This window comes from Pongo abelii, chromosome 6 (genome assembly GCF_028885655.2).
Source record: "Pongo abelii isolate AG06213 chromosome 6, NHGRI_mPonAbe1-v2.0_pri, whole genome shotgun sequence".
In the NCBI taxonomy this organism is placed as follows: domain Eukaryota; kingdom Metazoa; phylum Chordata; class Mammalia; order Primates; family Hominidae; genus Pongo; species Pongo abelii.
The window spans coordinates 53,278,933-53,303,498 of record NC_071991.2 but is presented as its reverse complement, the minus strand read 5'-3'; the positions used below and the strand labels follow the sequence as shown (position 1 = coordinate 53,303,498).

Here is a 24,566-nt window from a genome sequence, read left to right as displayed (position 1 = left end):
TATCAACTTACTGGCTTTGATATTGTAGGATAGTTTCATAAGATGTTACCATTGGGTATAACTGCTTATGTATAGGGGATCTCCCTGTATTATCCCTCACAACGACATGTAAATCTATTATCTCAAAACAGTTTAATTCAAAAGAAGAATCTAATGATTTCAGAAGGAAAGTATATCTTTTCCACTCAAGTTTGGATTGAAGATGCTGCTAACTCATTGGCCAACAAGGCTGTTGTTAAGAAGATAAAGTAATGCAGGGTTTAATGCCTAGGTGATGGGTTGATAGGTCCAGCAAACCACCATGGCACACGTTTACCTATGTAACAAAACTGCACGTCCTGCACACGTATCCCAGAACCTAAAATAAAATTTAAAAAATGAAGAAGTTAAAGCAGGCAGTTTGGAACACAGACCTGCTTCTAGGCCCTGTCCCTCAACATCTAGGGCCTTCCCTTCCTAGACAAGAGCATCACCTTTCAGCAACCCTCATCTCTTTCCAGGAGGTCCCAATAAGGATCATCACAAAATGGAACAGGCAAAGAAGTCCATTCTCTGCTTATCTGTTACCATGGCAAAAGTCTAACCCTAGGAGTCAACCTCTTGGTGAGTTTACTATGGTTCTAGCCCTGTTATTTGGGATCCTGGCAAGTGGGAGAGAGGCACCAACCAACACATTGCCATTGGCAAGCAGGTAGTTGAAACCAACAAGGGGTTGCCAGGGACCTGCTCTGCAGGGAACCTCGGGAAAGACTGGAAAAAATATGGATGTGTGGATGGTGCTTACGTATCTTCTGTGAGAACATATTTCTTGGGCATCACTCGGTAGTCCATTGGCTGCTATCAGGGAGTCTGGAGGTCTTCTAGTGGGTCCTGATACCTACCTCATCTCCCAGACTGGCCTTCCTGCTTTGGAGTCCAAACTGCTGCTCCTCCAAACCCCAGTGGGCTCTCCTCCAGTGAGCAGACCCAAAACCTAGACCCTTCCTCTCCAAAAGACAACATGTCTCCTTCCTCCCCCACTTTGCTTAAACATCCACTCATGAGTGCCTATGTATTCCTAATATTGGTACACTTGGCTTTGTTCCTTTGAAGGAGGAAATTTTTTCTGGCCTGCACACTATAACCTATAGAGTTGGGGGCTGCTTTCTTTGCTATGTGCTGTTTCAAATGCTCTCTTTGGTGAGAGGTATTGCAAAGTGGTTACGAGTGTAGACCCTAGCATTTCATTACCCCATTCAAACCCTAGCTTCACCATGTGGGGAGACCTTGGTCAGATGATTTGGTAACTCTTGAGCCCCAGCTTCCTCATCAATAAAATGGGATGATGACTGTAGCTCATCTCACAAGGTTGGCATGAGGGTTAAGTAAGTAGATATGTGTGAAGTCTCTAGGGGAGTGTCTGGCATGTTGGTAGCCTTACATAAATGTTAGCAGTAGCCACCCTTCTCTTCCTCCTCATGATAGTACTTTGAGAAGCAGCAGTAGTGATTGAAAGTACTCTGGATTTAAACTCAAATAGGTTCGAGAGTCGAAATTAGCTGTGGCCTCTCTTGGGCATATCACTTAACTTTTTTGTGCCTCAGTTTCCATATTTACAAAATCAGACCAAAAAATCCATTGCATGGGAATTCAATGATGTAGCTGGTTTGTCTGAATTTCTCTGGTGTGCACACTGGAAACTCAAAGCACGACTCTATATTGTACTTTTGTAATGTACAATTATTGCCGTGGAGAGCAGCGATGGAGATGTTAGTCCTCTTTCCTTTTCCATCCCCCTTGCCCTGGTGCCTGTGAAACAGAGCATCCCCATGGCAACAGCAGCAGCTGGTCCCTAGATAAGAGGAGCTGGAGCCGGCCAGCAGCAGCCACTGCCGCAGAAGAGCCAGGCCCAGCTTCGGTGAGCACACACGCCCTCCCTGTCTCTCGCCTTCGCTTCCCTGCATCTGCACTGATTGGTAAGTGCTTCAGATTTTTACTCCAAGAACTTTTGTGGAGAGACAAGCAAGTTTCCAGTAAGTTACTGGGACAAAGAAGGCTGTAGCTGGTGGCACGGGATTGTGCTTTACGGAGCAAGGCTAAGCTGGGGCTGAGTGGAGAGCAGAAAAAGTTACCACTTTCAAGTCATTCTTCCAAGGGAGGGAATGGAGTTCTGTAAAAGACTGAATCCTCACAAATTCATTTGCAAAGTTTCAAGAAGAAGTTGGTGTATCTGCATATTCACACAGGATAGAGCGGTTTATCTTCCAAGGCTGGGGAAAGTGCAGAAAGTATGCTTCTCAAAACACATTCTCCATGCCCTACTTTAAGTCAGTCTCTCCTCCAGGACTACTGCCAATTTAGGTTTTCTAAATGAACAAATCTGATTTTAAAAGATGGTACTTTTTGACCTGAATTCAATCCTCTGGTTAAAAAGAGGTTTGACAATGAATATGTATTTTACATAGCCAGAGGGTGCATTAACGAGATACCACATAGGCTGTGGATACAACCTTCTACCTTTTTATTCCATCAAGTAAATCAAGACCTGATTACTTTGGGGGATATTCTTCAGAATACCGTAGGGTAAGCTAAGTGTCAACTAGCTTCTGAGAATCAGTTTTATTATGTTCCCAAGACTTAGAAATGGGTATTCTGTTGTTGGTTTTTGTCTTCAACTATTCTCATCTCATTACCAGCTTCAGAGAAGGCCAGAGATGGGATAAGGAGATAATTCTGATGGATCAATTTAGATAGACATATAATCACAAATGGAGGACTGAAAGACCCAAGAAGGTCCCTCACACTCATGAAAATGTCAGTGTGCAGGACCTGGGCTCGGGACTCCATGCACATTCTATGGTTAATACTCTCGACAACCCTGGAGAAGAGCCACTATCTTCCCCCATTTAACAGATTTGAAAACTAAATTTTTGAGAAAACAGATAACTGTCCCAAGTTCACCCAGCTAGAGAGTGGTACAAGCAGCCAAACATTGGCTTCTACCTTATATTGACTCACAGCACCCAATCTTTCAGGTGAGAGAAATTTTCTTCCCATAATTTAAACCACATATTCTCACATCCAACTGAGAAAATCGCTCAGTGATAAGAGAAAAGACAAAAAATCCAAACCAGCTTCTGACCACACACTGAACCAACTAATGTGTTTCAGCTCCGCTGGTGTGCCTGCCTTTCCGCAATATAGTGGGGTCCCTTTTCTGGCACCCAGTTCCTTCCCCCTTTCAGTTCCTGTTCTCAAAAGAGAAGGTGACCTTTGTCATTAACAATCCCTGTGTATTGTGACATCAATTTACATATTGCTGCTCTTAGTGGTATTTGCATTTACAAGTGTCTCTTTGTGAAAAGAAAGGTTTTGTCCCTTGTGAAAAGGAAGGTAAGGATTAGTAAGAGGAAGTTACAAGAGTTTAAAATCTGAAATCCTGAAATCGTTTCTCAAACCCTGAAGTCATATCTCTTGGTCTCTTGCATGCTACACTGAATACTTACATTCTGTCAAACAACCACAACCAGAAGAATAATTCAGACCAACACTCTTTCACTCTCTAATTAAGAAATCTGAAACATTTTGAAAACCAAAATGTTTGTTGTTAAGTTCAACACAAACTCATTTGATAGCAAAGCCTGACCTGAAAGAATGTGAATTTTTTGTGGTTTGTCTTTATGTCACCTAGTGTGAATATTCATAGTTTTGCTGCAGAAATAATGGATGTGATTGCTGGTGCTCCTTGAGACCCCTCTAGAGCTGTTATATAATTTAAATAGTCCTGATTTCCACAGCACATTTGACTCCAGGCTTGTCACAAGGGTGGGTGGCCAACATTGCAATGACAGTGGCAGTCCACGTCTCTGTGTGAATGTTAGAATTCAGAGCCCACACTGAACCAATAAGTGGCAAGAGGATGTTAAAAAGGTCACAAGTCTTTGTAGTAGACACAGTTTATGAAAACACCCCCAAATGTGAAGTATTAGACAACAAGCCTCTCTGGAGGCCTCAGCATTTTGGTTGAATTCTGAAGATGTAGAGGACCAACTATGCAGGCATGAAAGAAAGAGCTGGTGCCTTAGAAAGTTCCCAAGTTACAGGGAGATGATGAAATCTTCCCTGGGCAGCCCAACAAGTACAGCATCCCTTTATGACACCTGCTTGGGGTAGAGACTGAATTAAAGAGAAGAAGGCGTGGGTAGAGTCAGGAATAGGAAATGGAAATATTCCATTTCCTATGTCAAGAATTAGACCGGCTCATGTCTTAAAACAGCTCACTCATAAAGAGCGCCCCTTCTCACTGAGGATAGAAATGGAGAGTGAGTTGGGAGATGGGGTAATTATACTAACACGCTATGACAATTATCAATAAGCCAACACTAAACTCCAAATGTCTTTCTCCTCCACCTACTTGTTCTTTTCTTTGTGTGAAAATTTTCTCCTAAGAAGTCCATAATGACATCATTCATGATAAAAGTATCTTCTAAACCCATGAGCAAAACACATCCCTGCACAGCATGGGATATTCTTGTAGTGTAAAATCCCAGATCTGGAAATTGTCTCTCAGCCCCTTAGCAAACTGTCTTGCTGGTTCACCACCACCATTCTTTAAATCACACTGATTTGAAATAGTGTTGTTTCTCTCATAGACAAGATGAGCTATGCTGTGGAGGAAGCATGTGTCAGTTTTGTGATGAATCACTGGTTTCCTTCACCTTGTCCAGGGGCCTCTGACATGTTTGATTATTCAATTCATCAGCCAGAGGCAGGCTTTCTTTTTCTAGTCTGGTGCTGCCATAGCTGCTTTGCTCAGAGGAGGCCTGGACCTCCCGTGGCTCAGCATCTGGAAGAAAAGTTCAGTTGCTTTTTAGAATCTTTTCATTATACAACGGGTCTTCCTTAGCCAAAAATCTAGTGTGGTAGATAGACAACATCACATAAAAATAGCTGCCACTTGAATTATGACTACAATGTGCTAAGCATGCAGCTATGCTATTTCATCTTCACAGTTACTCCACCCAGTAGGTATTATTATCTCTATTTTACAGATAAGGAAACTCAGGGTAAGCTCGGGGGACAGAGAGGGACATATGTTTCTGGGTGCCAGACTGTGTGGGCACCACAAAGATGTTAGCCTTTGCAAATTTTATTGTAGCAGACTTAACTTGTGGGGAGAGGGGGCAAAAATGATTCTATTACATTGGGCTCCATTTACTCTCACTACATCTTTAAGATTTAGCAACTTCATCGAAGTCATATGGCTTTTTAGTTTAAGAGCTGAGATTTAAACTAGGTCTATTTGACTCAAGAATCCAGATTCAAAATAAATAACCTGCTATTAGGCACATAAGAACAGCCATAGGATCCAAGTAAAAAAAACGCCTTACCTTTCAAGGGTTGGGGAGAAGGAGAAAGGTACTAACAGCAGATAGGACCTTCAGTAGATAGTAAGTGCCTGGCTTCAAATGATTACTCTGATCCTAAGTGTTTTATTAATGGTATGTCATTTCAACATTTTTGAGCCTCAGTTTCTTCTTCTGAGGAATGAATATTTTCAACAGATCCTCTATGGGGTAATTTTCAACATAATATGTATGACTGGGCCCATGACTCTGCCTGAAGAGGAGGAAAATTGGTTAAATAGGTGCGTAAGACCATATCTGATGCTGCCTTGAGACCTCAGCACTCATCCTGAGTGATGTTCCCATGGCCCATCCAAGCTAACAGCATACTTCCTGATGGTTGCAGGGAGTTGGCAATCTCTATAAAAACACTGAAAACAATGGTCTGAATTGATTTCTGCGGAAGTCACTCAGTACAATCAGTCTGCACAGAGTGACACTAAAAGCTGTGCTCAAGTCATCAGTTAATAGCTCCATCTGCTATCCAGTGATCTCAGCACATAGAGGAAGAGACCCTCCTGCCTTTTCAGAGAAAACTGGTTTATTCCTCAAAAGGCAACAGAGTTGAACTCATTTTATGAGCTTGAAACATTAGCACAACTGGTCTGCGTGTTCATCTGCATGCTGGTTGTCAAGAAATCTCAAAAGAAAAGAAATGGTTGGGTGATTTTAATTTTATTTATTCCTTCCCCACTACTCTTGCTATGGTAGGACATGAGTAATAAATTATCTAAAAAGAACTCAAGATACAGAATCTAGCCAGGCTCTAATGAAGATTTTCTATAAATCTCAGCTAATGCATTTCTCCTTCAGACCTGACACATATCCATTCTGGATTTCCACTCCTCCTGGGCGACAGCTATAACTAATAGCTCTGGAAAGTTCAATGAACTTTCCAGGAAAGATGGAGAGTGGGGAGGGGGACAGATATGTTCTCATGTCTGGAATCCCTAGGGAGAAAATAAAGATCTATCCAAAACCCAGATTTTCTCCTACCATGTTTCTACCACCACCGTAATGTTGGTGGGGAGGTAGTCTCCTTACTTTATACAATAGCTGTAGAATGTAATGATTAAAAAAAAAAAAAAAAAAAGCAAGCAAAAAACCCACAACAGAAGCCTTATTCAATTTGGGTTCAAAGGATTCATTTTACTTTTAAGGGACTCAGGTGTCTAATGGAAGTCAGCAGGACTGGACCTGGATATAGCCTTGGCTATTTAATAGATGTGTGACTAAATTAATTAAATTTTCTTAGCCTCTGTCTCCTCATCTGTGAAGTAGACTTAATCCTACTTTGCAGAACTCAACAGAGAAAACATAGGCAAGGTTTGAGCATGATTTTCTGTGACTCTCAGCTAATTCACTTCTCATTCAGACTTGACAATTGCTCATTCTGAAACTCTCAAAGTGTCTCTGAGAGAGGGCAAATATTGGACATTTGATACATGACAATTATGAATAAATCCATCAGTGTGAGGGTGGGAGGGTTCATTTTATTTTGGCTTAAATCTCAAGTTTAGAGTTTCTAATAGCCAAGTTTAAGAATCACACATAAAGAAACAGGATTGGATTGGGAACACAATAGCAGGTGCTCAACAAATATATTTACTTAGTAAATGATTGAATGAATGAACAAACAGAGCCATACTTATTAACTGTTTTTTATACTTCCTTAGTGCTGGAGAAGAAATACATCCACCCACCCTCCTTTGATGATGTCCACTGAGCAAATGCAGCCGCTTGAACTCTCAGAAGACAGACTGGACAAGCTAGACCCTCGTTGCAGCCACTTAGGTAAACAAATGATCGATAGTGAATGTCAGTGGTGGAAGTCAGAGAAGTGGTGTCTCAACCATTTGGTTTGCAGGCAAGTCAGAGAGAGGCCCCCCCCTGAAACCTGATAGTCTGTGCCTTCTGGTGACAGCCAACACCAGATGGGCAGGCAAATAGCCATGGGTCTGTGGGGTCTGCCATGTAAATATTAGCTGAAGCACCAGTAAGAAGTTCATTAGACAGAGAGAGAGAAAGAGAGAGAGAGGAAGCATTGTCCTCTTTTTCTGGGTCTGACAGAGTCCCAGGCAGAGCATTTTTGAGGCAATAAATGGAATGTGTCAGTATAGCTTGTTTCCAGTATTTCCTGACACACTTATACCCCATGTGCAGTGCCAATAAAATATTTCAAATATCTCTCTTTGCCTATCAAGACAGAATTTTAAATAGCCTTTTCCTGCTTTATTGTCAATCTGTTTCCTTTCCAGAACTGACTTTTTGCATAACCTTTGTAATGAAAATACCAGAAACATTTCTGCCTCTACCCATTTCTAAAAATGAGACACTCAGACTTTTGATGGATGGGCCTTTTGCATATTCATAGCCTTTGTCTATGCCTTGCCTGGTTATGACTCCTCCCTCCTCTCGCCTCTCCCCATTTGCTATCAAGATATTTTATGTTCAAGATTTCTCCAAAAATGGGGAAAAGTGCAATTGAAGTAAAAGTCAAAATGAAAGCAAATAGCTGTGCACTGAGCAGCATCCTGGGGTTGAATTGTAGCTCATGACAGGTTTGTACCTCCAGAGACCCACAGCAGGGCAGTACCCATTCAGAGCAGCATTCATTTATTCAACACTTGACTATGGCATGTAAAATATTGGGGAAAGATTAACTGTGCTATGTGGCAATAAACTTTTAAAATTGTGTTTGCAGCCAGGCATTAAGATATATAGTCCCAAGAGGCTGGGTTTAATCCTGATACCATAACCTGCCAGCAGTGTACCCCTCAGATTTTTACCTGGCTTTCTGAGCCTCAGTTTCCTCATCTTCAACATGGAGAAAAGAGTATAACACCATTGTAGACTTAGCATGAGAACTCAATGAGATCATATGTTCAGGGATGGTATTCATATTTAACAACTGACAAAACATAGGCATTGAAAAATCAGAAAAGGTGTAATAAATGAATAAATAACAGAGTTTGCATCTAGACCCACCAAGGTTTAAGACATTTAATCCTCAACATTTTAAGGAAATTTACCCGAATAGTTTTTAAATAAGAAAGAGAGAAGGAAGAGAAGGAAATGAAAGGGAAGGGAAGGAGCTAAAATATCCAATTACTCTTTTAAAATTTCTCCATATTTATTCATATCTGTAGATCTAGCTAAACTATATCCAGGCCATAGTTAGAGTGTCCAAAGAAGACAAAAACCTTCACTGTCTTGTGGCTTCTTTGAATCCTAACAGAATAGTTCCTTATACAAAATATATTCCAGTTTATTCATCAAGCATTCATTCAACAAATATTTATTAATTGCTGCAGAAGAGTTAAAAGATAAGGCACCTGTCAGTAAAGAGGTCAGAGAAGACATATGCAGAAATAATAACTAGATCATCTTTTAAATATGTTACTTGAACAAAAATGCTGTGGATATTAAGAAATGAGAAAGAACACTCAGGACTGGAGTTAATACAGATAGATTCATGAAGATGGGAAGTTTCCTCTTAAGTTTAGTGGAAGGTTAGAGGGTGAGCAATGGCCAGAGTGAATATTTTGGGACATCTGAAATACATCAACTGTATCAGATGCTTTGCAAACATTAACAATTTTAGCTCGCTCTCTCTCTGAAACACACACACACACACACACAGATTTAATATTAATATTATCTCCACTCTAAATATTGAGAGAATATTAAAGTTTCTAGAAATGAAGGTCCAAGTTCTCAGAACTAGAAAATGATGAGTCCATGTTTGCACTCAGATCAGCTTGACTCCATTTAACTGTTCAACATCCATTTATTGGAGGGAGAAGCAATTAAGAATAAAATTACAAAAAGACTGTAATCCTTAATCTCCAGAAAGGCTGTGTCCGGAGCAGGAGGTAAACCATTAAGAAACAGTGAACCATTGCTGAAACAATGACAGCGAAGCCCAAGGCAGAACAACACAAAGAATAGAGGAGTAAGAGGGAGCAGAGGAGAGACTTGAATGGGCAGGGCATGATCAGATTGGATTCATCACCCATAACAACTTCTGATAGACTCGATGTAAAAGCCAGGCTTCAAAGCTCTGGTGGGGTAATGCAGAGGATTGAGAAAAGTAAATAAATGAGTTAGAAGACAGTAGGATCTTGAGTTAGGATGGGCAAATAGGAGGGTTACAAAGCCCGGAACAGTGAAAAGACAAATACAAAACCCCAGGTCTGGATCACCAGGAGGATGAGACTGGCACAATGATGAAGGCAAGTGAGAAATTCACTGAGGACCGAGGGAACCTTTCTAAGATCAAGGGAGATTTAGGTTCCATACTGGCCCTTGGGGTCTCCAAAGAGAGCAAGTCTTGAGCAAAAAGAATGGAGGCGCGTTTAGCAGAGAGAACCTATTCTCCCATCAGAAAGTTAACTCAAACCCACTTTGTGGCTTGCCGGACCGTATTTTTTAAGTTTTTCTTTGCCTCGGTGATCCATCCATTTGAGTTTCCTTAATTTGGAGTTTTACAGCATTCTAGTTTTCGATTTTGTTATAAGAATTTATGCAAGGCTAATAAAGTCCTTTGTGGAATAGGCCACAATAAATAAACGCTTTTTCTTTTCAGGCCAAATCACCTCTGCCCTGTCATCAAGTGCAATTAGGAACCAAACAGTTTGTGACTGGATCCTTAATCATGTTATATTCTTTATTTCTTTGTATCCTGTTAAAATTAGATGATCTTTCAGACCAGTTCATTAAGGACTGTGATCTCAAAAAGAAGCCTAGAAAGGGAAAAAATGTACAGGCCACCCTGAATGTTGAGTCAGACCAAAAAAAACCAAGGAGGAAAGATACACCGGCGCTGCACATCCCGCCTTTCATACCAGGTAATGGACAAAGTCATCTGCACAGCTCTAAAGGAGAGCCACTTGCCACTAGGTTGCATTGGTCGTACACATTTTTCCTTAAATATTCAGGTATTTTAAAGTAATTTAAATTACCTCTCCACCTCTGTATCTCTGTGTTAGTTACAATATAGCAAGCTGCTATAACAGATACATTCTAAAATATTAGGGGCTTAATACAATAAAAGTTTATTTTTTTACCTACCAATAGTGAAATCATGGGGTGGGGAGGCAAGCTCTGCTCCAAAGAGTCATTCAGGGCCCCAGTCTGATGTGTTTTGACATCATAAACACATGGTGAGCAAAGTCACCACGAGCTTCCACAGTCACGATGAGTACCAATGTCCAGCAGGCATGGGAGGTAGACAGAGTGGAGGATTGACAGGGAGATTTACGTGAACCAGGCCTTCATCAGTCACGAGGCCTCACTGGACAATAAGGGAAGCTGGGAAATGGACCCAGCTCAATGCCCAAGAGAAAAGCAAAGCAGTCTGGTGAACAGCTAACATGTCTCTGTAACACCCTTGGATGTGATGTGTGACATTCTCTTATTCTCAAAAGTTTTGCCTTGTTTTGCTTTCTCTTCTCCCTCCCTCTTGGTCACTAATTTACTGTTATGTCTGTTCACAACATACCTTGAGGGTTGCAAAACAAATGAAACATAGATCTTTCTGGGAATGATCTTTCAGTTTTCTAAGAAATAACAACAGCACATAATAGCTAAAATATGCAGTAAGAAGTGACAGCATAAGGGAGTTCTTAAAAAGGACTGTTGGGGCTCAGTGTGGGTAGTGAATTGTGGAAAATTTTATGCAAGAGGCTGTTTTTAGAGAGTTACTCAATGATGGAGAAAAATTTCACTGTAGCATAGAGGTGAGAAAGCAGGAGGGTGGAGGTATCAGGGTGGAAGTGTGCAGACACAGCTTGCAATACATCAAATGAAATCCTCTGGCTGAAGAGGATGAGATTTGGAGGCAGAAAAACTTGGGCTCAACTGCTCTGTGACACCTATGAGCTGTAATACCCTGGGCACATTTCTTTGCCTGACTTCCCTCAGCTTTGTGATGGTGGCCGTAATACTCAATTCCTCAGGGTTTTAATGAGGCTAAAATAAAATCAAGCATGCAAAACCTTTTGTATAGATAAGGTTCCTAGTGGAGCCTCAATAAATACTAATGCTTCTTATGAAAAGATTTGCTTTATTAAGGTAAGTTTGGAAAGCTATATTGACTGTCCTCACCAGATGTCTATAAATATGCACAGTCCTCATATATTAGGATATATGTATTTGACCCTGTTTCTCTCTGTGTTCCCCTAACCATGCAGGTGTGTTTTCAGAACATTTAATTAAAAGATACGATGTTCAAGAGAGACATCCAAAGGGCAAAATGATCCCTGCTCTTCATAACACTGACCTGGAACAGAAAAAGCCAAGGAGAAAAGACACACCTGCCCTGCACATGTCCCCCTTTGCAGCAGGTAAAAAAGCTGGTGCAGGGCATTTGCAGGGGGTGATGGGAACAGGTCAAGAGCCTTACCATCTGGAGGCCCCCAGGGCCTGGCCGTTGTCCTGGCCCAGCAAGCTGCGTTGTGCTGAAGTGCTCTGGGGAGAAGCCACACTCACTGCTACCTTTTAGGTTTATCTCCACTAGCAGCTCCCCAGGGGCTGATCTGGGGATGGGAAAGGGTCAGAGCATTACTCATGCCTCAGCAGAGCTGGTTGAATTCACTGAGCCAACGGAATAGAAATGTCAGTGGGTCCTTGAGAAGAGCTGGAATGCCCTCCTCCCAAGGCTTCCGTGGATTTTGCGTCTTATGGCTGGTTCTCCTGAGATACTTGGACTAATTGGCAAAATCCTCAAAATGAGAGACAGAAAAAGAGATGCAGAAATAAGGATAGCTATCTTAATGTGTGTCAAATCAAACAAAAAAAAAACATACTGAAATATGAGCACAACCCCAGTCTGTAAAGGAGCTGCTCTGTGAGATGACAGTCCTTGTCTCTGAGAAGTGCAAGTTGGGGAATAAGACATGTACATTCATGGCTAGAGTATGACTCTGTGTGTATGTGTGTATTTTATACAGATTGTTGTGTTGGGGAAGTGACAGAGGGGAAAATATGCTAATGTTTATTGAGATCCTACTGAATGTTAGGCACTCAGTTTGTCATGTCTCATGGATTTTTATAAATTAACTGACTAATATAATAGAGAGGCTATTATCTCGTTTTACAGATTAAGAAACAGAGAATTTAATTAACTCACTCATCTACTTTAAAGTCTTATGTGGATAAAATTGATAGATAGATGGCTAATTGGCTAATTGGTTGGATCAAAGATGAGATGACTAGATGGATAAATGAATAGATAAAATTATGATCAAGATCAAACACTAAAATGTGGCAGAATTGGGGCTCAAACCCAGGTCTACCTCACTTTTGGGCAGTTTTTCACTAATCTGTGCTGTGGTTTGGAATTTTAGCATTATAAGAATAGAAGAAACACTCTGGGGAGAAGATAAAATTTGGCTGTTGTTATAAAACTATATTTCCCCACTGTTTCATTTAATAAAGAAAAAAATTGAAAAAACAGCTCAGAAGAAGACATCACGACAAACAGTCAGGGGCTTAAGATCCCCAGCCACATTAGAGGCTCTGGTTCTATGCTTCATGGGATTTGTGTTCTCTGCACTTCTGTCCTTGTTCCTCCACCTCTTCTTCTCTTCCCACCTCCAATTACCTCTACCTATCCCTTCGTCTTCACCACTTACCTGTATACCAAGATGAATGGTGGGTTTATGACCCCACCTAGTCATGCCAGGGACAACTTTCTCTCAGTTTCTTTCATGCACACACATTTCTACATACCAGCTTTTCTAAGCACTGACTACATGCAAGCTTCTGAGATCATGCACATGTGCTAAAAGTACAAGGAGTTTAGGACATGCAGAAGTCTAATCTTCAAACTGTCTTAATTCTTTTAACAAATATTTACTGAGTACTTGTCATGTCCTGGGCTCTGTTCTAGGCAATGGTACAGGAAGAAAGTCAATAACCGTATAGATAAATACATAATAGAAAGTCTGCTAGGGATAAATGCTGTGAAGAAAATAAATCTAGTTAGATGAAGAATGGGAGATAGAAATTTCTTCTTTAGATTTCCAAGGTGCACAGGAAACCCTTTCCAAGGAAGGGATATTTAAGCAGAGACCTCAGGAAAATATGGGTGTGTCATGGGGGTAACTGAGCAGAGTATTTGAGGCAGAAAAGACAAATCCAAGAGTCCTAAGGCAGTGATGTCTTTGGCTTTTGCTCAGTCAATATTTATTGAGTGCCTACTATGTGCCAGGCACAGCTCAAGTGCTGGGCATACACTGGAAAACAAACCCCAAAGAAAAAGTCCTTGCTCTCATGGTGTTTATATTCTAGGTGGGAAAGATAATTAAATATTTGGTGCTAAAGCAGGGAAAGGGAGGTTTCTCTAAAACTGACAGTCAGGCAAATTGGACACCAGAAGATGACTTGCTCAGAAAGAGGAAAGGTTGTGAGGACTGCCTTTATTACTTTCCTGGGCAGGATCTGTTGGCCCTCAGTAACATCCTGCATCAGCTATTACCTCATTTAACACTAAGTCAACTGTGATGGCCCATCACAGCTCTTTTACCTCACTGGGACATGAAAGGTAAAGCTGTTCCTGTTTTCTAACAGAGAGGGGAGCAAGCCAGCACAGTCTCCCAGTGAAAGGGCCTTCACAGATGATTTTTTGGCAGTATTCTGTCTCCTTTCAGAGGAGTTTTAATATTGGTCAAGGGGTCCAGAGATCTTGGAAGAACTAATTTAAGAATAATAGACAACAGTCACAATTTGTTAAGTCTGATTGCTTCCCAAGAGAAGGAGGAATTGTTACATGGTGATATTTCCATACTAGAGGTTTGCAGTGTTAATGGAATATAGCCCTACCTCATTCCATTTCTCTTCACTTTTTTGTGCTTTTCAGATATTGGTGTTTTGTTTTGGTTTTTTTTTTTTTAACCAAATTGGATGTTTGTGGTAACCCTGCATCTAGCAAGTCTATTTTTCCAGCAACACCATTTTTTCAATAGCACGTGTTAACTTCATGTCTCTGTATCGCATTTTAGTAGTCCTTGCACTGTTTAGAATTTTATTATTATTATCATTATTATATCTTTTATGGTGATCTGTGATCAGTGATGTTTGATGTTACTATTGTAATTGTTTTGGGGTGCCACAGACCTCGCCCATATAAGACTGTTAACTTAATCTATAAGCGGTGTATTCATTCTGTCTGCTCCACTGACAAACAATTCCCCTATCTCTCTCCCTCTCCCCTGGCTTCCCTATTCCACGAGATACAAAGATATTGAAATAAGGCCAACCAATAACCCTACAGGGGCCCCTAAGTGTTCAACTGAAAGGAAGAGTTGCACGTCTCTCATTTTAAATCAAAAGCTAGAAATGATTAAGCTTAGTGAGAAAGGCATGTTGAAAGCCAAGATAGGCTGAAAATTAGGTCTCTTGTACCAACCAGTTAGCCAAGAACCAGGTTGTGAATGCAAAGGAAAAGTTCTTGAAGGAAATTAAAAGTTCTACTCCAGTGAACACAGGAATGATATGGAAGTGAAACATCCTTACTGTTGATACGGGGAAAGTTTCAGTGGTCTGGATAGATTACACCAGCCATAACCCTTCCTTAAGCCAAAGCCTAATCCAGAACAAGGTCCTTACTCTCTTCAGTTATATGAAGGTTGAGAGAGGGGAGGAAGCTAGCAGAGAAGAAAAGTTGGAAGGTAGCAGAATTTGATTCACGATATTTAAGGAAAGAAGCCATCTCCCATAAAAGTACAGAGTGAAGCAACAAGTGCTGATGTAGAAACTGCAGGAAGTGATCCAGAAAATGTAGCTAAGATAATTGGTGAGAGTGACTACACTAAACAATAGTTTCTTAATGTAGATGAAACAGCCTTCTATTGGAACAAGATGCCATTTAGGCCATTCATAGCTGGAAAGGAGATGTCAATGCCTGGCTTCAGAACTTCAAAGGACAGGCCAACTCTCTTGTTAGGGGATAATGCCCCGGTGACTTTAAGTTGCAGCCAATGCTCATTTACTATTCTGAAAATCCTAGGGCCCTTATGAATTATGTTAAATTGAAGCTGCCTGTGTTCTGTAAATGGAACTACAAAGCCTGGATAAAGGCATACATATTTACAGCATAATTTACTGAATAATTTAAGCCTACTGTTGAGACCTACTGCTCCAGAAAAAGACCCTTTTCAAATTATTACTGCTCATTAACAATGTACTTCATCACCCAAGAGCTCTGATGGAGGCACACAAGGAGATTAATGTTGTTTTCATGCCTGCTAATGTAGCATCTATTCTGGAGCCCCTGGATTGAGGAGTTATTTCGACTTGCAAGTCTTGTTACTTAAGAAATACATGTTTTGCAAACCTAGAGCTGCTATAGATAGTGATCCCTCTGATGGATCTGGACAAAGTAAACTGAAAACCTTCTGGAAACAATTTGGAATTCTAGATGCCATTAAGAACATTTGTGACTCAAGGGAGGAGGTCAAAATATCAAAAATAGCAGAAGAAGTTGATTCCAACCTTTATGAATGAGTTTGAGAGGTTCAAGACTTCAGTGGAGGATGTAACTGCAAATGTGGTAGAAATAGCAAGAGAATTAGAATTAGAAGTGGGGCCTGAAGATATGACTGAATTGCTACAATCTAATGATAAAATTTGAATGGATGAAGAGTTGCTTCTGATAGATCAGCAAAGAAAATGGTTTCTTGAGATGAAATCTACTACTGGTGAAGATGCTCTGAACATTGTTGAAATGACAACAAAGGGTTTAGAATATTATATAAACTTAGTTTATAAAGTAGCAGCAGGGTTTGAAAGGATTGACTTGATTTTGAAAAAAGTTCTGCTGTGAGTAAAATGCTGTCAAGCAGCATCACATACTAGATCAAAATCTATTGTGAAAGGAAGAGTCCATCAATGCAGAAAACTTCACTGTCGTCTTAAGAGATTGCCACAGCCACCTAACCTTCAGACCACCACTCTGATCAGTCAGCAGCCGTCAACATTGAGGCAAGCCTTTCTAAGACTCAGTGAAGACTCAGATAATCATTAGCATTTTTTTAGCAATAAAGTATTTTTAAATTAAGCTATGCTCATTATTTTTAAAGACATAATGCTATTTCACATTTAGTAGGCTACAGTATAGTGTAAGTAACTTTTATGTGCACTGGGAAACCAAAAAATTTGTATGGCTCTGTTTATTGTGATACTTGCTTTATTGCAGTGATCTGGAAGAACCTGCAAGATCTCTGAGTTATGCCTGTAATAAAATTTTTTAGAAGTCCTGCAAAAAGAATCATTTTGACTTTGTGTAACCCAGATCTGATCTATTTTCCATGGAACTTTTTTTTGGTACTACCTATTAGTCTTATTAGTTTAGTCATTCTATAGGTTATGCTATGATATGGGAAATTCTGCCTTAGAATTGTGATATGGCTTAAATCAACTTTTCACCCTTTTTTTTTTTTTTTTTTGCCTCTACCAATAGATTGTTTTTCCCAAATAAGATGAGAAGAAAATAGAAGCACAGGCAGGGTTACATGTTTTCAGACTTGCTAGGAAGGAGCAGAGCTAGACAGGGTTGTGCAGAGCATGAAGAGTAATGGAGAAATGGTCCAAGGACCGGGGGAGGCTCTGAACCTCCCTCATCTGTGTTTCTCATAGGTTAAGTTAAATCCTACCTAGGTTAATCCTCTAATCCATCACATATTTTCCCTCAAGCTCTGTCTCTGTCCAGGTCCCAATTACCTTTCAGTAGTCAGCCAGCTCGAAGCCTCTGCTATCAGACCCCTTCAGGTCCAAAATGACTCTTTTCTATTCTTAACTAACTCTGTATTAGTCATAGCATGCAAATACCCAAAACTTTGTCATCTCTTTTAGTATTGTCTTTATTGTTCTTGTTGCCTGTATTGTAGCTGCTGCTTAAATTGACTTACATCAACAACTTGTATGATGAATTCATAAGGACTGGCTGTGACTGCCTTATGTCTCTGGTATTGATATTGATATCTAGTCCAATCATTTCTACATAGCAATACTCACTACATATATGCTGGTTTGATGTTTTATCTGGCAATCATAATTTTGCAATACCTGATGGAGACTTATTATTTTCTGTTCATGCTTGTATCTGTTTTTATTGAAGACCTTCTAGGAGAAGACTTGGTAGAGAAACAAAAATATTTACGGGCAGGGAGTCATCCTAGTATACAAAATTGAACATGGGCTTTGGATTCACAAAGGTCTAGGTTTCATCCCTGGTTCTGCTCCATACTAGCTTTGTGACCCTGGACAATTAACATAAACTGTAAAAGCTTTCTTCATTTTGCCCATAAATCTAAAAGGGGACCATAAATATGTCTTCCAGGGCTGTTAACACAATTAAATAAAGTACATAAACTACTTGGCAGAGCTCTTGGCTATCAAAAACTCTCAACAAATGTTAATTCCTTCCATTCTCTGTTCAATCTTATATTCTTTGAGATAAATCAAACCATTTCTGAAGGTGAGGATTGTCTAAGCCACAGCATTTTACTTCTCTGTATAAACCTGCTGATTCAAGGAACATCCTAATGGGTTGAGCTCTGTTTACCTGGCATGAGTGCTGCCTACATCCCAATATCTACATCCTAAGAGAGTAGCTTCCCTATTGAATCAAAAATATTTATCAAACAACACAGAGTAAACAAGAGTTGGGGATGGGGAGGGGGAGAGGTTGTATAGCCATAGCCTCTGTATGCATTATGGAATTCCTTGAATCAGCAAATCTCTATATCATAAGTAAGTGCAATTACAGATATTGTGTGATTCTAGCTTTCATTACCATATTAGCTGAAGTACTTTATTTTTGAAGCACCTTTTAGTAGCTAAAGATTTGGCAGTAATCGAAATGGTAGTTAAGCTGATAAGGATAGAGCCTTCAGCAGATGTTCAGAAGGACTCGCATTGGTTCTAATAAGGGTGTTGAGAGAAACTCGCAGACAAATACACTCTGGAGACATCTCCTCTCATTAACCCTTGGCAAGTGAAAACTGGACAAGGATCCAGTCTCTATTCTAAATTTCTTGCTAACTACCTTCACTCCCCTTAGTTAATGAGCTTACTTGACAGGTTCCAACTGCGAGCACAGCCCTTCAAAGGGGTCATCTCAAGCTTCTCTGACAGACCCAGGCTTGCTCCCAGCTTAGCCTATGGTTGCCAGGGGCCCTCATCTCAGTGACTGCATGGCAGAAAGCATTGGTTCTGACTAGTCAGATCTGGATAACCAAGGCCTGCTTAAGAGTGAAAGAAGTCTTATTAGAGGATTGTCACAAATGGAACCATGAAAAAGGAATAATGAGGCTGGAAGCATTGAAGAGAATCCTCCTAGAAAATTGTCCATGAGCTGTGGACATTTGGGCAGTTTGGGACATTGAAGATCAAAATCCTGCACTTCTACACTAGGAAGGGATCAGGATGTCCATTGAAAGTGACACATATTCTGTCTTGCTGGGAATAGAACTTTCTCTCTGGTGTGATTTATCAGAAGACATGGTGTCCTAGTCCTGGCTCCCTGAGACCACAATATAATGTGCATGAACTATTTTAGCTGGTGCTCTGGGTGGGATTGTGCTCTAAAACAGCTTGCTTCAAAGCTGATTGGCCCTTGGAGACTTTGGACTGGCAGTCTTGGTCTTAAAACCCACTAAGCTCTTAAAAGCAGCCAAGTTTCCTAAACTCTTCTATATAGAGAGAGGAAGAAAGGAAGGAAATGACATTTGCTAAATCTCTACTGCATTCTTGTGCCAGATGTTAGCATATCCTTAGAGAATCTCATGGTTCAATAGGGGAGAAGGATGTATTGTCCAATGATTCCTACAATGTGAAATATGCTGTAACAGAGGTTCATGTACGTTGTGGCTGCAGCCACAGTGTGGGCCTAAGTCTATTTGGGGACATCACACACTGTGGAAAATACAAATTACTTTTTCTCCAATTTTACAGGTGAATAAACTGAGGCTCAGGTAGGTTAAGTGAGTGCTCAAGGCTTAAAGATCACCATAGGCAAAGCTTTCTGGCTTCAGCGTCTGCATATTCCTTTAATGGTGCACCTCTGCTTCCCCTGAAAGCGTGAGGGTCAGAAGGAGGTTAAACCAGACCAATGCTTCCCAAACCCAGGTCATCTTCATGTCACCAAAGCATCAAGAACAAGAATGCAGTGGTGACATGTAGATACTCCTGATTTAAGGCTCATCCTAAGCAATGATATCCATGAAATCAAGATTTCTATGAGCTACCACATATTTTTTCATTATAAGACATTAAAATTAATTCTTAACTATATTAATATAAAATGCTGGTTCACCCTCTACTTGAAATTATCTCCTGTGCTCCTGTGGACAGCCCAGCCTACTTTGAGAAGGGCTGGCTATGATGATTTAACAGGCTTTTCTTATTCCTGAAATCCCAGGAACTTTTGTGGGAGTCAGCGAGGAGCAGATTCTTATATGATTAAGTTTCCAGGGTACCAAAAGTAACCAGAAAGTTGATCTGGATTTGGGAACTTAAAGGCTCTCACCCACTTTGAATCAACTCAATTTTGGCTTAATGTGAAGAGATATCAAGCAAGGAAGGATGGAAAATTTTGGGGCTCAGCATAGCTAACTCTATGTTCTCCTGCCATGCTAGCCTTAATTCCGAACAGAAATCCAAATCTCTATGCAGCTGCTGTACGAGAAATATCTCCCACGGTGTTTCATAAGTGATTTATGCAAAAGCTGTCGTTTCAGCCAGACTCTTGAAATTGTTTTTCTCTTCCAATAAATACCAGCTAATTGGTAAAGAACCCATGCAAACAAACTAGGAACTGAAACAAATGAATAGTAATTAAGATCAACACATAGTTTTCATTAATTTACTGCTGTTGAATGGAGTCCGGTGTGGTAGAAAGGCCTCTTGTGGTGCACAACTTCTCTTTCTCAAGTGTAGATCTTTATGAAATGCTTCATGGACTGGAAGCCATCTCATTATGAGAAGGAAGGAGACAGCGTGAGGCAGTGGTGGGGAAGCTGGCTGGAGTGGGATGACGGGGACCATGGAGGACTGGCCTTCCATCACAGCTTCCTTTGACCTTTCATTAAAATGACCTCACTTTACACTTCACAGGATGAGCAGAACCATGTGGCCCTTCTTGGCTGGTCCTTTCTGGGGTGATCAGTCCAGAAAATTGTGCTCAGACTTCTGAATTTCACAGACCAGTAATTTTTTTTTTTTTTTTTTTTTTTTTTGAGAAAGTCTTGCTCTGTTGCCCAGGCTGGAGTGCAGTGGTATGATCTCGGTTTACTGCAATCTCTGCCTCCAGGATTCAAGGGATTCTTCTGCCTCAGCCTCCCGAGTAGCTGGGATTACAGGTGCCCGCCACCATGCCTGGCTAATTTTTGTGTTTTTACTAGAGATGGGGTTTCACCATGTTGGCCAGGCTGCTCTCTAACTCCTGACCTCAGGCGATCTGCCCACCTCCGCCTCTCAAAGGTGCTGGGATTATAGGCATGAGCCACCACGCCTGGCCCAGTAAATTTTTGAAACAAAATAGTGTGGAGCCCAACATAGGAACAGCAACTTTTTATTTTGCTTTATAAGGTTGCATTTTAAAAACCTTCTAACATCTCTAAAATTTCATAAAAGAAAGGATATTTTAATCCCCAAAAGAAGGAAAATAATCTCAAAATAAAGTCTCTTGAAATTTAAAAAAATGGAGGCATACAGCTGTATGAAAAGCTCAGTACATTTTCCTTATTTTCTCATTTTGCTCTGAACCGTATGAACGTCATCACCTCCTGGTACAGTACTGACATTTGGAAATGGCATGTCCAGAGCCTGAGCTCAATGTTTCCCTGGATGTAGTAAAATGCTTTTAAGTTTGACTTCCTGAGGCTTACCAGTTCTTTTCAAAAGGAAAATAAATGAGCAAATATTGAAGGGAAAGGAAAAGCCGACATTTAGTTGCTCTGGGTTAAACATTGTGACATATGTCTTATTTAATTGTCACAATAACCTTTTATAATAATTGTTACTGTCCTCATCTTATATTGAGAAGATTTAGGTGTGAATGTGTTTTCTGGCCCAACACAGATTAAGTGAGTGGCAGAACCATGAGTGCAAAGCAACTGGTTACGTTCCATCCCACCATGCTGCAAGCTTAGGAGCAGAGCTTAGAGAAGAGGATGAAGGTTGCCTCTGACTTCCAGGTGGTGCATCTCTTTGTAACAAGAATAGTGTCCTCATTGAGCACCTCTGGGAAGGCTAGATAAAGCCACCCAGGTCCTTCTCTGGGTTGGCACTTTTAGCAGCTAGCCTTGTAGACACTAAGAGGTTTCTGGGTTGCCATGCTCCTTTGTACTGTGTCTATCTGCAAGGTTGCCTGATGTTTTAATTAGAGGCACTTAATTGCAGGTCTGTGCTTTGTTTTGCAGGTGTGACATTGCTCAGGGACGAGAGACCCAAAGCAATCGTGGAAGATGACGAAAAGGATGGTGACAAGATAGCTATTTAAAGATAATTCCCCTGAGACCACTTGTAAATAGGTTAGATTGGTTCCCTGTGGTGACCTAGAGAAAAAATAGACTTGTTTCTGCTCTCATTTTTGTCATCGTCTGACTTTAAGATTCAGACACCTTCTCCCCAGGAGATGTATGCCATCAAATTGCCAGTCACCTCTTTGTCTCTCTCTTCTTTCTGAGTATGGTTTCTATTCTGTGTTTTGAATTTTTATTTTCTAATGCAGTGAAAAAGAAACAGATCATCCTAAATGAGGAGGTAACAGGGAAAGCACTGGGGTTCGGTTTCTGCATCTTCTAGATCAATTCATGGAGCAGAGATCGTGGATTACATGGGCTCCTTCTTGGTTTTTGCTGCTGGGCAGGAGTTGACTTAGCATCATCCAAGCACCAGTTCAAGTGGGGTTCCCTGTTGCCAGTTAGAGAGGTGAGAATGTTTGGACTCTAACTCACCAATTGCTTTGGAGACAAAGGTCTTTTATTTCTCCTGTCCTATCTTTAGAGTCCAAATGTCTCTGGTGATGTTCCTAAGACCCCTGTCCCAGATACTCTAAATGTGAATGTATGAGCTGGGGGAGTCAACCCAGCCCACCGTGCCTTGGCTGATGATACCAGAGGCAGAGAACGCTGGTCTGTCTGGGAAGCTTAGCAATGTATCTTCAAATTTATTTTTGTTTTTAAAAATATTTCTTAAACATGCTGTCCCAACATTTATGAGTTGTGTCACAAGTGAGTCATTATCAACGGTAGATAAAATATCAATGTTTGTGATGAATTTACTTTAAAAAAATTAAGGTCAATGAAAGCCATTCTGTCATTTTTAGCATTCTCACTTATTTAGACTCTATTACACTTTCTTGGATGAGAGGGGAGAGTGTGGTGTTAGCTAGTGAGCAGAGGTCTGTATATTGTCCTTGCCCCAGCCTGCAATCTGTGGATGCCCAGGGGAAGGCATACAGGCCTCATCCACCAGGCAATAGACAGGAGAAAGGTGAGAACTATTTTTAGAAGGAGGAAAAGTAGATACGCAAATTGTCACAACTAAGAGTGATAATTTGGTAGCTCTGTATGTGTGCTGGTTCCAACTGTTTAATCCCTTCTGTCTTTCTGTTCTCACAAAGATGGAAAAGATGGAAGAGCTTGCCGGAAATAAAGCTACATCTATCCACATCTCTGTCCTCGTGCATTTCTCCTAAGAATACCCAGTTTACTCACAATTATAAAGAGCAGAGGTTGCAAAAGAGACTCACAAAGTCTTGCTTTGTTTTGCTTTTGTTTTTGTTAGGCCTGCAGAGATTTTAAAATGTTTGAATTTGCTATTAATATTTAATAATCCAATCAGGAGAAGTGATATAAAATTCTGGATTTCCAGATTCTCTTCAAAAAATATCTCAAGACCTGTTAATTTTGGGCCTGATTAGAATCATGGCAGCATCAGCTGGAACTGAGTACTGGATGCCCATTTTAGAAGGAGCGAGCATTCCCGTTTGCCATTTGCCCTACCTGAAGTATATCATCCATTGACTCTAGTTTGGAGTCCCCTTAGTAAAGACACATGTTGTAATCCTAATGATCTCACCTTTTTTATTCCAGCACTCCATGCTCTGCTCCCACTTCTGATGCCCCAACCATAGCTTTGGGTAGAGGGGAATAAAATTGTGGCTGGGTACTGGTTGAGGCATAATTGGTGAAGGAGGGCACCATAAAGTCTTTACAAAACCAAAAGCAATTACAGGTCTATGGATAAGAAGATAGTATAACCATGAGCAGCAATGTTTACAAAGGGATCTTTACTCAGAAAACACAGTCTCACCTCATCCTATCAGATTTGCTGTACGAACACAGAGTACACCTGCAGCCATGTCTGCAGAGATGCTCGATAACTTCTGAGGCTACTCTGAAAACCTTCATCATTACTGACTTCCTGGGTTAAGGTAGAAAGTAGACCAGCTGCTGTGGAAATAAAAGCCTTGGGTCTAGCTTCAACTATGTGATGCCAAGCAAGCCCCTGGAACTCTCTGAGTCTCGTTCTTTATCTTGAAAATGAGGATAATAATTCTTACTTTGCCTTGTTCATAATTTGAGAAATAAGTAAGATAATGGATGGCAAAGAGCTCCGTAAGCTAAAATGCCCTATCCAACTGTAACACAGGATAATTTAAAGACACCTTCAGAGTTTGCACAGTGTTTTTTCTATTGCCAAATCCCCATTGCATGAGTATTGAATGGGCAGCAATTATGAGACTCAACACACAGCATCTGAAAGACTTCAAGTAGGGGGATCCCATCAATTATATGGCCTTAACTGAAAGACCAGACTTTGTAATACAGTCCCAATCTTAAAAGAGCATATACAGAATGGTGAGAGGCAAAGCCAGACAAAACATAACCAACCCTGGATATCACTGGATGACTTGGGTGGAAGCCAAACCTCCCTCACTTCCTTTGTCCCCTGAGGACTTTTTCTGGCCAGGTAAAGTAGAAATTTCATGATTAGCATTATATTTCAATTAAAATAGTTCTCAGAGCATTGTGAACAACTTCCCTCCAAATGAATAATAGTTATATTAAGAAATTAAGGGAGCCAGGTGCAGTGGCTCATGCCTGTAATTCCAACACTTTGGAAAGTCAAGGGGGAGCATCACTTGAACCCAGGAGCTCCAGATCAGCC

The 24,566-nt window shown here is 40.6% G+C and overlaps 1 protein-coding gene across 1 annotated transcript; it reads left to right on the top strand.

Moving 5' to 3' along the window:
- The first annotated feature begins 1,829 nt into the window (after positions 1-1,829).
- On the top strand, positions 1,830-23,064 carry PPP1R17 (protein phosphatase 1 regulatory subunit 17). Its single transcript, XM_002818078.3, has 5 exons — positions 1,830-1,955; positions 7,061-7,178; positions 10,082-10,234; positions 11,579-11,731; positions 21,812-23,064. Exons 2-5 carry the CDS (start codon positions 7,097-7,099, stop codon positions 21,889-21,891), a joined length of 468 nt encoding a protein of 155 aa, XP_002818124.2. The 5' UTR covers positions 1,830-1,955; positions 7,061-7,096; the 3' UTR covers positions 21,892-23,064.
- The last annotated feature ends 1,502 nt before the right edge of the window (positions 23,065-24,566 follow it).